Source organism: Pistacia vera, unplaced genomic scaffold (assembly GCF_008641045.1).
Source record: "Pistacia vera cultivar Batoury unplaced genomic scaffold, PisVer_v2 Contig100, whole genome shotgun sequence".
Classification (NCBI taxonomy): domain Eukaryota; kingdom Viridiplantae; phylum Streptophyta; class Magnoliopsida; order Sapindales; family Anacardiaceae; genus Pistacia; species Pistacia vera.
In genome coordinates, this window is record NW_022195028.1 from 597,734 (window position 1) to 615,270 (window position 17,537).

General features: G+C 32.5%; 1 protein-coding gene and 1 pseudogene across 1 annotated transcript; one reads left to right on the forward strand and one right to left on the reverse strand.

The window, feature by feature from the left end:
• The first annotated feature begins 649 nt into the window (after positions 1–649).
• On the forward strand, positions 650–12,596 carry LOC116127513 (protein DYAD-like). Its single transcript, XM_031413198.1, is given in 7 exon segments — positions 650–838; positions 1,120–1,191; positions 11,017–11,687; positions 11,782–11,899; positions 11,988–12,060; positions 12,323–12,385; positions 12,388–12,596. Coding segments are annotated over 7 exon segments (1,395 nt in total).
• Positions 12,597–13,199: 603 nt separating this feature from the next.
• On the reverse strand, positions 13,200–17,108 carry LOC116127613 (annotated as a pseudogene).
• Between the last annotated feature and the right edge of the window lie 429 nt (positions 17,109–17,537).

Below are 17,537 nucleotides of genomic sequence, written 5' to 3' on the forward strand. Positions count from 1 at the left end.
TCGACGGATTAACAGTGATTTATATTTCATTAATATATTCGTTTATCTGGTGTTTCTTTATTTAACACATTTTCTACTTCTTTAAGCCGTGTTCACGCCCATTGTCTATCCAACATGCTATCGGTGTAATCGTTTTGGCTTTCTCTTGTGTCGGTGCCGATTTTCTTTCGAAGGGTTTGAAGCTTTCATGTCGACATCTTCTACATTGTTGATTCAGTATTTGTATATCTCATCCCTTTTTTCAATATTGTTCTTTGCTTTTGGTAGTAGTTTCATCTGTTTATCTATGTAATCTATCATTAAAATTTGTTTAATGTTACAGTATACAATTGTATTTGATGGGCATTCCTACTAATTGAAGTTATTTCTATGCAATTATAACACCTATAAAAAAATTTGGATCAAGCATTATTAAAAATGAAAACCTAGGTTTACCGTTCATAAGAAATTAATACTTGAAGGGTCACAAAAAGGGAAGAAAAAAAAAAAAAAAAAAGTTTTGTTACAACTACGTTTTACAGTGAAATTTCTTGTTTAAGAATTTACATGTTTGAGATAATGATTTTTTTTTTTTTTTTTACCGTTTGTTTTTGTTGTTAATATATTTCAGTTTCATATTTGATCTGCTTTATTATGTAATCTTGGTAGAATGGAAAAGACGAATCAATCATCAAAGGTGGTAGAATCACAAACTAAGGGGAAAGAAAATGCAAAGAATTTATCTCCGAAAACTAAACGGAAGAAAGTTGGTAGAGGTCTTGGTAGGCGCTCTACAAGACTCCAAGGAACAGTTATGGATACTCACAATGACACTGTTCAACGTGTGATAGAATCAGTGGTTTTCACTGACAGCGACCAAGAAGTTGAACTACAATCACCTTAGCAGATGAAACAGGCTGAACCAAGTAATACAATTGAAAAATTGAAAGGAAAGTTTGACCATTTAATACACCTAATAAAAAATTAGCAAAACCAGATATAGAGATTTGTACTTCAAATCCCAAAAGAAGGTATAGAGATTCTGGTAGAATATGATTCACTTTTCTAGATGATTTCAAATGCTATATCTATTTAAGTACCATTAATGATTTTAATGATTTTGTTTTCACTCAAATTCAGGTTGAAACCTTAACAGAAGAAAATCATCAGTTGGCTTTAAAGCTACAAAATGCATTTGGAAAACTTGAAGCAGTATGACTTCTATAAATTATTAATCATATACGTTGTTGTATCACTTTTATAAACTCACAATATTTTTATAACAAAATAATATGTTTTTCCACAAACTATATTTTATATATGAATTTGGTGAAATGAATTTGATCACTTGAGAAGATCAGAAAAATTGTGTTTATTTTGTTTACTTGCAAACAGAGAAGTACATTGGATTATGTCTGGAATTGATGAACAAACGAAAGAACATGGTCTTGTCAGCAAATTCAATAGAAGTTCAAGATACAGTCAATGTATTCTCTTAACCAACGCATGAGCATCAACCTCGTCGTAGAGGTAGACCCCCATCGAGCAAGAGAAGAAATATCCACAAATGAAGACCCAATTCATTTATGTATTTAATCTATTCAATATGAAATGAATACTTTATGAAAATTTCTATGTTGTTTTCTTTTTTTTTTTTTTTTTTTTTTTTGGATTGCTTTTATAGTTTTTATGTGAAATTAAAAAACGTTTGGTTAGCATTTTTACATGAATATTGCAATGTTATGTTGTTTCTTTTGGATCACTTTTATAGTTCTTTTCCTCTTTTGTTATGCCCTTAATATGTTTGTATAAAAATGGTCTAATTATATTTCGGCATCATCCACTTGTACAATTGATACTATATTTGTAGACATGTTTTTGACATTTGATGTCAGTATTTCGTAGTGAATTGTGCATGATATTTAATATTGCCTTAATAATATTGAGATCAATTATTTAAACTTAAAATTTATACCCACTTTCCGTAATTTTTGTAACTTATAATAATTTTCAAGTTTGACATTGTCTACTACTATGTTTCTCACAATATAGGAATCATATATTTCTTTAAAATCAGTAACCTCCAGTCTAGTTCTCAAAACAAACATCTGTTCACATAGTTCATTCAAAAATTTTGTTTGTTTAATAATTGAGAACATGATAATCCAATTAATTTCTGGATTACTATATCAAACAACATAAAAGTTATTTCGGCAATTCCGTCAAACATACTCACATCTACATTTTTCCTATTATAACATTAATGAAAAATTTACTAAAATTAAATGGAGAATGGTCCTATTACCGGACCAACCATAAACATATGTTATACTTAATTTATTCATTTAAAACAGTAACAAAAAATTTAATAATTTGAAAACTATAATTGATTAGAAATTTCATAGTTTCATTATTATTATTTTTTAAAATTAAAGATTTTCAAATATAAAAGTATATCGAACTATTAATGTTGTGATAATTTATCTTAGAAAATTGTATTTCCTCAATGATGTATTACTATCAATAAACTATAATTCAAACAAATATGATCCCATAAATAAATATTGACATAAAATCACATGAATTTCAAGGGACAACATGCATTTAATTCTTTCACAGTAACATCTATGAAGTAATTCACTATCTATTTCGGCTCAAAATATCAAAACTAAACCATAACGTTTTATACTAATTGTAGTAAACAATATGTCAAATCTAGAATTATACCTGATTATTAATGACATTTTTTTTTTTTTTGTTACACATTATATAATTTGATCATATTTCATATTTCAACCATACAACTTGATTGTTCATAGAGTCAAAGGTTCAATTTTGTTATTCTTGAGTGAAGGGAACGATATTTTTTCTTTTTTACACGAAATAGTTTGTTCACTATTTTATACTAATTGTGGTTTAACGTTATATTTATTTATGTTGGCATCCATCAATTAAGATAAAGCATTTTCATAAAAGAAGTCCCAATTACATTATATACTTAATCTATCAAATGTGACATGATCACTTCATCAAGACCTCAACTTTTTTTTTGGATTGCTTTTGTAACCTCTACTGCTACTTTTAACATTCTCATCGTCACTTTCTTTCTACTCATTTCCTCGTTCCCTCTCTTTCAATGTGTCTAACATGTCTGTACAAGAATTGTCTATCCTGTTTTCAGCATCATCAGCTTCCTACCATTTTTCTAGACACATCTTTGATTTTTGGTGTCAGTATTTCGTATTCAGTCACGTCTGACATTGAGGATTGTGATCCATATTCTCCATTATTTGCCTATTGTTTTTTACAAAACATTGATATCACTTCAATAGTATGAAAATTAACCATCTAAGAATAAAAATTATACTGACCTTTTGCAATTCTCACAACTTATATTCATCCTCAAGATTCTCATCAATCAGAAAAAGTTTTGTGATAGTATAAGATTCATATCCTTCCTTACTTGATTTTGAAAACGAATATCTGTCCAGACAGCTCACTCAAAACTTTTGAGATATTCTTTTGATCATTACCTTGTTTGTTCAACAGTTGAGAACATGATAGCCCAACCAATCTTTGGGTTACTGTATCAAACAATATAAAAGTTGCTTCAGCAGTTCCATCTGACACTCGCATTTCTACCTTGTATCTGTTATAACATTAAGCAAACATTGTTACAAATAAATATCTGAAATTGAATATACTTCTTATTGCATTGACAATACATAATTATAAACAGTAAAAAATAAACAATGATATACCTCATTTGAGGAGATTTCGATTCCTTTTTGCATCGCTCACAATATAAATAGGTATTAATACTAGGAATTTTTTTCTTGCAATAGGTGCAGGAATTATAACACCAACCATATCTATCATCAACTTCGGTTATCTTGGCCTTAATTGTATACTCCATCACCTATACAATTGTCATTTATGTTCACAAACTATGTTATAATAATCAGTTTAACGTTTTAGTGAATATTATACCTCATCAACATCATGCTACACAAGATTGGTAACATGTTTAAGTGATGTTCTATTCTCAAACATTTCCTTCTCAATCGAAACTTGATTCAGAATCTTTTTCTGTAATTGAATTACTGGCAAAATTCCCATTCTGAAATAACAAAGAGTAGATAAAATTTTAAATATGATTCTATCCGTGAAATTACTTTAAAAAATTGTTTCTCAAACACATACTCTTTCTGTAGAGAATGCACCTCCCCAATATCTAAATTTATATAAATTCTAGATGCCGAAGTTGTATTGAGATATAATCTTCCTGTATGGAAAAAAACATAAGTTAGTAATCGAAAATATATTAATTTCACATAATATATTTTTATTACCTTGGAAATCCTTAACATTTGTTGAAGTAACTATTATGACAATTGGATCGGTACTTGTTGATTGCAAATCTTCACCTATTTCTTCAGAAAATTTTCCCCATAACATAATGTCAACTGCTTCTCTTAAATTAATATTAGTGTAAATTATTTAAAGTGGAAGAAGAATGTAAAAATATTAACAAAAGAATTTACTCTGCCATCTGCAATCTAATGTCTCTTTTTTTAGTCTTTGTCAACTTGATATCTTCAATTTCTCCTATTGCATTCAAAACTCCAATGATATCTACATATAATTTATCATATTTGATGTACAAAAATATTTCTCACACAGTTAAAATACAATATTCAAATTAACTATATCTGATAATAACCTTGTATCATTTGTTCTATTCTGAAGATCATGAAGACCAGTAAATTCAAATTTATATCTCGAAATGACAATTCTCAATTCTTTTATTTCTTATATAGTCGTGATCATGAGAAATTGTGTACTGTATATACCGTCAACGGGTCTGTAAGAGGGAGTAGATGGTATGACTGCTCAAATATATCAACCCTTCATGAAGCTAATTTGTAAACTTTGTAATCCTATTCTTTGGTATCGAGGCATGAATAACTTGATTCTAAAAAACCAATGAAAGTCACAAATTTAAACAAACCTGTATAAATCGGAAATAAAAGTCTCAAAATTATTTTCATACTATATTTTATACCTGTTGATCAATCAAAATCATGTCAAGGCTCATAAGTTCGTCACCCATTCTGAAATTCCTACATTCCCACAATATAGATACTCTAACAGTGACTATCCAATCATCTCTTGATTCATCAATATCTTTAAAAAAATTATTAGATATTGTTATGACTTGCCTGCAAAATGAAATTCATTCTTAATACAATTCAATAAAAGCAATAAAGACTCCCAACTGAGATTTTACAATTAAAGCAAATGTTGTTGTATCACAATTATAAATAAATAAAATAATGTTTCAATTTTATTATCTAATTCATACTATAAATATTTCTTATCACAATTTAATAGTATGTGGAATTTTTGTTCGATACTGAAATTTTAAACTCCAAGAAGAACTTACTGATTTACAATTATCTTTACAATATTATTTGTCAATTTCTTTTTTGTAATTCTATAATATTATTATACGCAAATTAATAGCTTTTATAGACGAATTCATAATCCAACATATACAACATTACAATAGAAAGATACAAATAATTGAAGGTATCACATTACCTATAACAGGAACTATATCCCAACAACTATGCCAACAATTTTTTTTTTAATTTTTTTGGGAACAATGATCTAATGATGTACTTTCAAGTACCTTTACTTATTTCTCTTAATCACGTACGACAACATAAACAACTACATATATATAAGAAACACATTAATTTCAAGAGTTGTGTATAAAACCTTTCACATTCAGATAAACACTCCTCACACTTCACATTAATTTCGCATTAAGCATAATACATAGAAAATACAATGTATTGATCTCTTTCAGATAAATATCTATCCACAAAACTGCATCAACTTCAATAACACTTAATAAACAGTATAACAATAATAACAAAATTAAATAACGACTAGGATTTTTTTATTTTTGTAATTTTTTTTATGTTGACAGCTGTAATTCTTATTTAAGTTGCATTTGATACAAACTTATACGATTATGTGACATAAATAGTACCATTTATTTCATCAACACTTTAACAAAAACACTACATTAAGAATGATATTAAATACCAGAATACCAAACATCATCATAATACCGAACACATCAATAAAAAAGGAAGTACATTAACCCATAATTAAACCAAAATTATGATATCCTGACCATTAATAGTAATATCACATTGAAAGTATCACATAACAGTACAATGTACCCATCGATTTTGGATAAATATATATCTATAAATATTTATAGCGTCAACACAATGCACCTATAAAATTATTAATAGTACAAATCCAATGCATCAAAAAGGAGCCATTGTAAAGCTACAAAACACGATATCAAGAGACTAACACCATTAAGAACAACAATAAATATGAGAACACCAAACATCATCAAAATACCGAACATATCAATGAAAAAGTAAATGTATTAACCCATCAGGCTGCATGATTAGTTTTGCAATTTTTTTATTACAATTTATCCGCATAAAATACCATGATTCAGAAACCACACCTTTGATTTATTGAATAAATTACAACACAACAAATGGTTTATTACAATGCAAATCATAAACTCTATCATTTATAGACTGATACTAAAATTTTCAACTGAGAGAGACATTGAGCTGCTTCATTTTTTTATTAATATTATAGTTCGGCAGCTTTGTTGATATAAACTCAAAAAGAAATTAAGCCACTTTATTTTTTATTAATATTATAGTTCAACATCTTTAAAAAATTGTCTGACAAATTGTATGGAATCCGTTGCCTAACCATTGTCCATTATTATGATTGTTCAAAGCCTGCTATGGTCGATAACTTAACTGTCAAACCATCAATTTGGCTATAAAATGGTGATAGGCCAAATACCGATTGTGATATCATGATTTAAGAATGCTTGGAATTTCGATAGATCAAGGTATCATCGAGGTCTACATTCCATTGCTGAACCATAACCAGGATGTAATTAATTGCATTTATAGTTTTTTACAACTTTTCTAGGAGCACTGCTAAACCATGAATTTGAATACTTATCCATGATTTAAGGATAGCCGAAAATTGCATAGCTTGATATATCAGAAAGATAAACAATTCCATTTGTTCTTATATTAGTCTATGCTAGGTTATTTTTTATAATCAAACCAAGTATTAGGCAGCTTGCCTGATACCAACTTAGAGAGACGTTAAACCACTTAATTTTTTATTGATATTGTAGTTCGACATCTTTAAAAAATTGCCTAACAAATAGTATGGAATCCATTTCCTAACCACTGTCCATAACTATGATTGTTCAAGCTATCCAAATATTTACATCATCAAACGGTTGATATATTAGATGGAATTGGTTGTAGTCAATAAACGGTGATTTGTGGTTGTAGTCAATATACGATCCATAATTTATCCAGAAGGTATCATTGAGGTCTACATTCCATTGCCAAACCATTATCAGGATATGATTGGTTGCGTTTATAATTTGTTATAACTTTTCTAGGAACACTGGTAAACCATGAATTTGATTGGAATTTGGATACCTGGATACAATTTCATCTGTCCCTATATTGGTCATATTCAGATAAATACTCCTCATACTTCACATTAATTTCGCATTAACAATAATACATAGCAAATACAATGTATTGATCTCTTTCAGATAAATATCTATCCACAAAATTGCATCAACTTCAATAACACTTAATAAACAACATAACAATAATAACAAAATTAAATAACGATTGGGATTTTTTTTATTTTTTTTATGTGGACAACTATAATTCTTATTTAAGTTGCATTTAATACAAACTTATACTATTATGTGACATAAACAGTACCATTTATTTCATCAACACTTTAACAAAAACACTACATTAAGAACGACATTAAATAGCAGAATATCAAACATCATCATAAGATTGAACACATCAATAAAAAAGGAAATACATTAACCCATAATTAAACCAAAATTCTGATATCCTGACCATTAATAGTAATATCACATTGACAGTATCACATAACAGTACAATGCACCAATCAATTTTGGATAAATATATATCTATAAATATTTGTAGCGTCAACACAATGCACCTATAAAATTATTAATAGTACAAATCCAACACATAAAAAAGGAGCAATTGTAAAGCTACAAAACACGATATCAAGAGACTAACACCATTAAGAACAACATTAAATATGAGAACACCAAACATCATCAAAATACTGAACATATCAATGAAAAAGTAAGTGTATTAACAAATTGAGCTGCATGATTAGTTGGTACTTTGTTTATTACAATTTATCCGCATAAAATACCATGATTCAGAAACCACACCTTTGATATACTGAATAAATTATAGCATAGCAAATGGTTTATTACAATGCAAATCATAACCTTTATCGTTTATAGACTAATACTGAAATTTTAAACTAAGAGAGACATTGAGCCGCTTCAATTTTTTTATTAATATTATAGTTCGGCAGCTTTGCTGATATAAACTCAAAGAGAAATTAAGCCACTTCATTTCTTATTAATCTTATAGTTCGGCATCTTTAAAAAATTGTACTAACAAATTGCAATGATACACAACTGAACATGTGCCCCTTTTATAACCCTTATTTAGACCTTCCGAATACCAACGCAATTAAATACGAATTCAATACGAAGAAAGTTTTCCAATGTCAATACAATGCGCCTATATAATTATAGATAGCAATCCTAGACAAATGTCATTAAACCACAATTAGTAATAGCAATCCAATATACCTGTATACTTGTTATTAATGCACATCTTTGGAATGCCAATTTCCTTCACAAGTGCTTCGAATGCATTTGTTACGAGAAATCCTCGATTGGGCTTATCGAGAAGGTTCATTCCCATGATGAATGGTTGGGCTTTCGCTCTTGTCGGGATGAATGGAATGGGGCGGCAAGTAAACTACCAATGCCTTGATCGGGATCGAGGTAGTTTTTTCCTTATACATCTGTCATTTCTAGTGGATTTAGTGGTAAATGAGTTTGATGACCGAGTTGGTGTATCTAGAACAGCTTTCTCAGCCCCCTTGTGGGAGGGGATCACTTTTCATCTTCAATGAATGTGCTTGCTCTTCTGTCAAAATCTTTCTCTTCCTTGGTAGAATCTGATTGTTTAGTGGTATTAGAATGATAGGCGAGCTTGGTATTGAAAAAGAATTCAAAGAAAAGAGGAATTCGTGTCTTAAGGCCTCATCACAGATATAACCGAACTACAATATCAATAAAAAATTAAAGTGGCTTAACAAATAGTGTGGAATCCGTTGCCTAACCATTGTCCATAATTATGATTGTTCAAAGCCTACTATGATCGATAACTTCATAGTCAAACCATCAATTTGGCTATAGAATGGTAATTAAAAAAAATAGCGATTGTGATATCATGATTTAAGAATGCCTAGAATTTTGACAGATCAAGGTATCATCGAGGTCTACATGCCATTGCTGAACCATAACCAAGATGTAATTAATTGCATTTATAATTTGTTATAACTTTTCTAGGAACACTGCTAAACCATAAATTTGAATACTTATCCATGATCTAAGGATGGCCGAAATTTGGATAGCTCGATATATCAAAAAGATAAACAATTCCATCTGTTCCTATATTAGTCAGTCCCAGGTTATTTTTTATAGTCAGACCACGTATTAGGCAGCTTGCCTGATACCAACTTAGAGAGACGTTAAGCCACTTTAATTTTTTATTGATATTGTAGTTCGACATCTTTAAAAAATTGTCTAACAAATAGTGTGGAATCTGTTGCCTAACCATTGTCCATAATTATGATTGTTCAAAGTCTGCTACGGTTGATAACTTCACCTTCAAACCATCAATTTGGCTATAGAATGGTAATAGAGTAGATACTGATCCACAATTTATCCATAAGGTGTCATTGAGGTCTACATTCCATTGCCGAACCATTATCAGGATATGATTGGTTGTGTTTATAAGTTGTTATAACTTTTCTAGGAACACTGCCAAACCATGAATTTGGATATCTTGATACAATTCTATCTATTCCTATATTGGTCACTTTAGGAATATTTCATTGGTGCAAGTCCAAAGGAAAGGATAGTAAAAAATTTGTTAAACCTACAACTTAGAAAACATTATAAGAACGTCAAGATGGTTAGACCTTCCGGATGCCAATGCAATGCACACATACTGACAAAAGAAGTAAAAAATCGTCATCCATAATTAGGTGGCATGATTTGCTTGGCAATTTGTTTGTTGTAATTAATTGGCATAAGATATCATGATCCAGAAAACACACCTTTGATATATTGCTTGAGTATTAATAAATACATAGATGATTGGGACACATACAATTGAATACATCAAAATTATAGTATATTGAATACAACTAACAAATCTTTACATCATCAAACGTCAAACCACAAATGTTCATGTAGGCAAAATAACTTGCACAATAACAACTATCATAATCCAGCAACACCGAGCTCAAAATAACCAAATCTCTGAATCACCATCACCATCATGCCGGGATACTAACCATGACACTCCTATAGCACGAATCATTGACATCCACAATGACCAAATCCGATACAATAACATTCCATTCATAAATCACAAAATCGAACCTCAACTACTATCGGATTTTGCTATCCTGTGACAACAATGCACCAAGCAGCACAATTCGATGATAGTTGAGGGCTGATCGTGTCACCTGAAAACAGAGTTAGCAAAAACAATACTCACATGAGCCTTGTTAACATAAAACAATCCATAAATGTTTCATGTAGCTTAGTCCTAAAACAAATACTTACATATCGGCTGGAGCAAACAGATTAGTGAAATCACACACACACCAGGCAAGTACTATATCTATATGCACTGACACAAATTAGTGAAATCACATTTATATCTCTCGCCCCACACACACACACACACACACACATACATACATGAACTCTCATCATCGCCTGTTGAGATTCTTGCAAACAAGAACGTCTCATTGGAACCTTCCAAGAACGGCCACTGCTTGACTGAGCTTAAGAGTAGCGGGATGCTCAACTGGGGCAATAGGAAGAAAGTTCTGTTCCTCAGAAATGATGAGACGGAGAAACTAGACGGTGAAGAAGAAGATGTGAAGTTAGATCGGTCACCTGAGGAGATGAAGGGGAATCGGAAAAGAAAGAGGGCGGCGCACGTGTTCATTACTAGCTGTGAGAAGAAGAGGAAGAAGAAGAAGAAAGGGACAAACAACTTAAGTTCTAGATGGTCGAAAGAGAGATATCTAATAGCTGAAGTGAACATGCTGAAGATAATGAAGGAGAAAGAAACGGTGTTTGGGAAGCCAATATTGAGGCCGGCGTTGAGAATGGAGGCAAGGAAACTGATCGGTGATACCGGTCTGTTGGATCATTTGTTGAAACACATGGCGGGGAAGGTGGCGCCAGGGGGACAGGAGAGGTTTCGAAGGAGGCATAACGCCGACGGAGCCATGGAGTACTGGTTGGAGAGGGCTGATTTGGTTAATATTCGCAAAGAGGCTGGAGTTGAGGATCCTTATTGGATTCCACGGCCTGGTTGGAGCCTTGGTGATAACCAGATTCAGGATCCTGTTTGTGCCGCGGATTTCAAGCTGCTCAAGGAAGCCATGGCCAAAATGGAAAGGTTACTACGTGCCTGAGGCTTGTTAATTTCCTTATAACAAATTGATGTTGAATAATACTGATATATATATCTGTGTTTGTTTGGAAATCTACAGGAACATGCAGGAGCTCTTGTTAAAGAAGCAAGAGGATGATGTGGCTGTTGTGAACACTCCAAGTTCTTGTAACACGAGTCAGAACTTTGATCATGACAACTTCTTGCTTCCATTGAAGGTAAATGATTAACTAGTGAACAGGGGATTTGATCCCCCAGAGTGTTGTTAATCTAACTCTTTCGGTGTTTGTTGGATTGTTTTGGCAGGAGATGTATACAGATTTGGTGAATAAGAAAGCTAAGATTGAAGGACAAATGATGGAAGTTTCACTTTCTCTTCGTGGAATAGAGGTATTCAATTATTAAACCTTCAATTACTGAGTTTCCTTTCATTTCTGATATGTTTATCTGCTTTTGAATCTTTGTCCGATAATTGAAAACATGTGGTGATTAATGGTACAATAATTAATGCTGGACATGATTAACAAACATTCGATAGTATTAATTAGTTAATATTTTAGTGATGATTGGTTATTTATGGTGTCTCTCCTTAAAACTTTAACTAATTTCATACATTGCATAAATTAATGGTAATCATGCAGGTTCTAAACTTCTAATGGAGAAGCTAAAATCATCAGTGGAGTAAACAAACAAATCAAAATCAACCCCACTATATCACCTGCGGCTACGACAAAAACAATAATATTAGAAGACAAAGCCGCCAAAATAGAAAGATTGAAGAGCGGCTTCAGGATTTGTAGGCCACAGGGGAGTTTTATGTGGCCAGACATGGCAATGTCGGCTAAGGATATAGTCCCTCTTGAAGATCTCACTATGGTCCCAACACCTCCCTCAGTTTCCTCTTCCTCCACCTGACCACCACACCTCCTACTCTCTCCCGACCTTCCCCAAATGGAAAACTATTCAATATCCCTATTCAAGCCACGGCCTGAGAGGCGCCCCATTGCTGTCACTGTTGTTTCATTTGTATGTATAACTTCACCTGCTATCTCAATTTCATTTTTATCATCAGTTTTTTTGCTATGTATTGAAGATGATATATGTTAAAGTTGGCATGCACTTTTTGTTACAGTTGCAACCTGAAAAGCAAGAGGATGCTATGAGGCAAACCGTGGGAGGTGAAAGAAAGGAAATATTAATGGATTGTGAGCAGAAGAGAAGGGGATGCTCCTCAACTTCATCATCATCTTCTTGGCTGGCTCTAGCCACCCCGAATCCACCTTTGCATAAACGGGGTTGAACATTTATTATTATCATGCCATCATCACCACCCAATTTATATTTATATTTGTTGTTTTAGCAAGGAAAGAATGATAATTTGGCTCTTATATTATATTTAGAGGTAACATGCATGCAAGATGGTTTTTCAATTTAAGAACTTTAATCTTATTCTTGAAAAAAGTTAAAAGGATATGGTTTGAAAAAAAAAATAATAATAATAAATAAATAAATCAAATTCTATAGCTTAGAATATACATTTGAACTATTGTTGGGAATGTCTTCAAGGTTGATGTGACAAGAGAGTGCAGTCGTGAGCTTCTTTATGTCATCTGTAGTACGCACTGCAGTTAGAGTTACCCGTAATCTGAAAAAGTAAAAGAAAAGTAAGCGATCAGCAAAACATTTCGATACAAAAATATTACAATATAACTGACAATGTTGATAGACATCAACCCAAGTTGGTCCAATCTTCAACAACATATAGAACATAATATGAATCGCCGTGGATTTCTTTAATAAGTTCTCAGTTTTCTAGACATATTTCCAATATGTTCTATTTTTGGTATGTTAGTTGATGGATGAACAACTTTGCTAAACTGAATACTGAACACGATCTAACTCTAACACGAGCCATTGCCAGGAAGTTCAGTGTGTGAGACAGGAGACTAAAGGAATCTGCGGTATATTGTTAACCCAACACATGTTTTGCATATGTTTGAAAGCTACATGTACCATTATAAGTTAAAATAAAGTATTTCCACCATGCATTGTTCACGAGGATCTAAATGGACAATTTTGGTTCAGCCACTGGCAAACCAAAATTGTTCTACATATGAAAAGTTGTCTCACAATATCAACAACCATTTTTAGGCATATTAGAGGGAACACTTGGGAAATACAACCGTACCAGATGGGAGTGAACATTATAGGAATGTTGGAAAGACTCATGCAACTGAAACTAAGTTAGACAAGTTAACAGAAAGTATAAAAAGTATTATAAAGGAACTGCAACAAACCTGCATGAGTTGGAAGGGACTGTTGGCCATCTGATTGTAGTCACATGGAAACCAGATTCTAAGAGATGCCTGCTCCATAAAATTGAAACAGTATGAAGCTGTTGTAGCCATGGCTATAAGCACACAAACCAGAAGGAGCTGAGAGAGAAGACCGGAGATACCTGCTAGCTAGGAGGGCCTTCTCTTCACTCCCTACAATAAGAGATATAATGGGACTTGAGATTCGGACTCCAGTAAGAGCATGAAAGTCTTGAACCTGGTTCCAAATAGCCCTTCTATGCCATGTTTCCTATTTTGCCACAATAACAGCAGCTGCTAAGTCATACTTGCTTTGTCAACAACAGAAAGTACCGCAACAAGAGGTAATGGCTGAAGCATAAGATGCCTTGAGACATCATAAAATAAATTTCTTTCAACATAAAGGATTTACTCATTTTTATTTTTTTACCATTTTGCAAGGGCACAATTGTACCACAAACAGACTCGTCATGCAAAATTTCCTGCCCCCAAACCAAACTCAATTTGGAATAACTATTCAACTCTCTTTGTCATTGGAACTCGCATCTAGTGGCAAAACTGGTTATACCACAACAATTCATCATACGATTGCTTTACCTTTTAAAACATCTTTTTACATTCCATAAGTGCTAGTACTCATTAATGGGAAACTAACTAAGACAATCCAAGAAGTGTTATGCCACTAATTTGTCTGTACCATGTGCTGCAGCAGCAATGGGAGTTGATGCAGAAGTTGAAAATATAAAAAAACAACCCCTAGATTGTATGAACTGCTTCCACCTTTTGCTGTATAGAAACATTACATATGCACATAAGATGCTCTTTATAGCAAACAAGAAAATGGAAATCATAAAATGCGTCAGTAACTATTTTGTGTGAAAATCAATAACTTTCAAGCTATGTCCCGCCGAAAGAAAAAAAATAGCTTCATCAATCCGCAAAGAAGCAATCAAAACCAAAATTTTGAAATTAGATATCTTTTATTGTTTGTATCAAAGAAACGAATTATGTCCCTTCATCCTTGATCCTACAAAAACCTTCAATACTTTTACTCTCAAGCTAAAATGGCTTCTGCTTCTGTTGAGATACCAACAATGGAAACATGTAAACTTAAATTGGGGAAACTCGTGAATCTTTTGTTAAGCATTAAGTTGATTCAAGGTTGTTCTTTCTAAGCAATTTCATTGCACTTGTTTCTGTAATAGTTTAACACCAGATGTCTGTAAACACTGCGACAATATGCTAGGCAATTCTTCAATCACCAAAAGCGAAAATTAAAGAGAAAATTTCGAAGAAAATCTATTGAAGTACTAAAACAACCTTGTTGTAGGCCTACATTTGAGCAAAAAAGCACAATGTAAGGGAATTGTTCTGCTTTCTGTGCTATGAAACCACCATGACAACCTGCCGCCTTACTCAGAGTGCCAATGCATATGTCTATATCTCTTTCGCAATTGAATTCCTCAGCCACTCCCCCACCACTTTTGCCACAGACAAATGTTCCATGAGGCTGAAAATAGTTAAGGAATAGTTACTTGGTGCTGGCATACACCTGCAGCTAATTTATGAAGAAGATAACATCTTTCCCTATGCCATACACTATAAAATTTTGGACAAGCTTTTTAGCATATGAAAGAGAGGAAAGAGAATATATATCAACTGAAAAATGATTTATTGAAGAATCAATATAATTAGAATAGTTTTTGAAAAACTGAAATGTTAGACCTTTTTATGTAGCATAATTTAAAGGCTTTAAGTGTGCAAGAAATAAATGAGTATGTAGTCCAATTCCTCAACAAGCGTCATGTAAAAGACAAACTCATAACAATTTCTTCAAGTGCTAACTACTTGAACATTTTCTTTTATGCCTAGAAATTCCCCAACCTTTCTTAAATGTTCATGAATTTTAAACTGGGGATTACAAGAAACTTATTGGATGTATCCAAGTAAGTGCTTTGGGGAGTGTTTTACCCCTAACCTCTTGGTTGATTCCAAAAGTCTATACCGCTTAACCCAACCCTTGAAGTCAAACAAGTTCAAAATAAACTAAAAAGAAAAAAAAAAGGGTAGAACACGGGACAATCAAGACAACTTACATCATCTAAGACTAACAAAAAGCCATACTTCTTGAGAAGCTTCACAAGTTCAACCATTGGTGCAAAGTCTCCATCCATACTAAACAAGCTGCAGAAAGAAGAGAATTAAGCACATCGTTAAGAAAATATGCCAAAGTTAAAACATCAGGATTTTCAGCAGTAAAAACATTAAAAAATAAATAAATAACACAACATATAAACATAGTAAGACCGGCAATCTGTCAAACATATGGTATATTACCAAAACACCTAGCAAATATTTCCAAAAGACTAGTTGAAGTCACTCAGAGGACTGTGAACCACAGAGCAGTAAGGTTTCGTAGACAAGATGCAAAATATCCAAGGTATAATACACTCATAAATGGTGTCAGCCGTGTATCTGAAGTTTACAATCTTATTAGGAGATTTAACAGAAGTAGCTTCTTGAACTGCCTTGAAGATGTGGTGGCCTTACCATTAGATACTCATCTCTGGAGACAATCTCATCTCCTGAAAATCCAAAAAGAAACGGTTAAGTATCAAATAAAGTACTAAGCCATGTCTCCACTCATATTGTTAATAGCCCTGTCCAAGTAAAATCCAAGGAGCGACACTAGTGCATAAATCGTTCACCAATAACTATATGACAATGTTTGGTAAGCCAACTGTCCTGTAGCATTTGCAATACTATAATGACTATTATATTGGGTATATTTTAATCATAAAGTATTTTTTGATTAATTTTAATAAATTTTACAACCTAAACTTATTGTACAGAATTATGTATATACATTGAGTATACAGGGTTTTAATTAATACAGTATGTATTAATTTATTCACTATGAATATGATACGGGGCTATTGTACAATCCTACAAAACGTTAACTAAAATCTTGGCAATATCATCCTAAAAACAATGGATAAAAAGAAGCAAAACCAAGTATAATGAAAACCACATAAAAATATCATTAAAACCAATCAATATAAGACAAAGAAAGGGAGCAAAAGTACCAGAACAAGGAATGCCATGGAGCCATCTGTGAAAGGTGGAGTCAGAGATTGATATTTCAACGGCAGATCGATCTCAGGGTTGCATTTCATCGAACACCTCGTAATGATCGTCACGTTCTTCGACGGGTGGAGACTGTTCTTTCTGTAGTTCATTAGAGGAGACGTAAATGGGCCTTAGAGAGCGAAGCACTTTTTAAATTTGAAGCTTTGAGAGTGCTGCTTCGACCCAGTGGTCCCACTCCCACAAGTTCGTCTCCATTTCGCAAAATACGATGAATGAAGAACGAATGGGACGGAACAGAGAGAGTTTAAGAAGTAGAGATGAGTTTAGTTGGAGTTGGCCGCTATTTACTCGACTGTCAAAGACGAAGTGGGTAATTGCAAGTTGGGCGGAGTCCGGGTCCGGGTCAGGGTCGGCGCAAGTTAATGTGAAGTCAAATATTCTTACTTTGTCA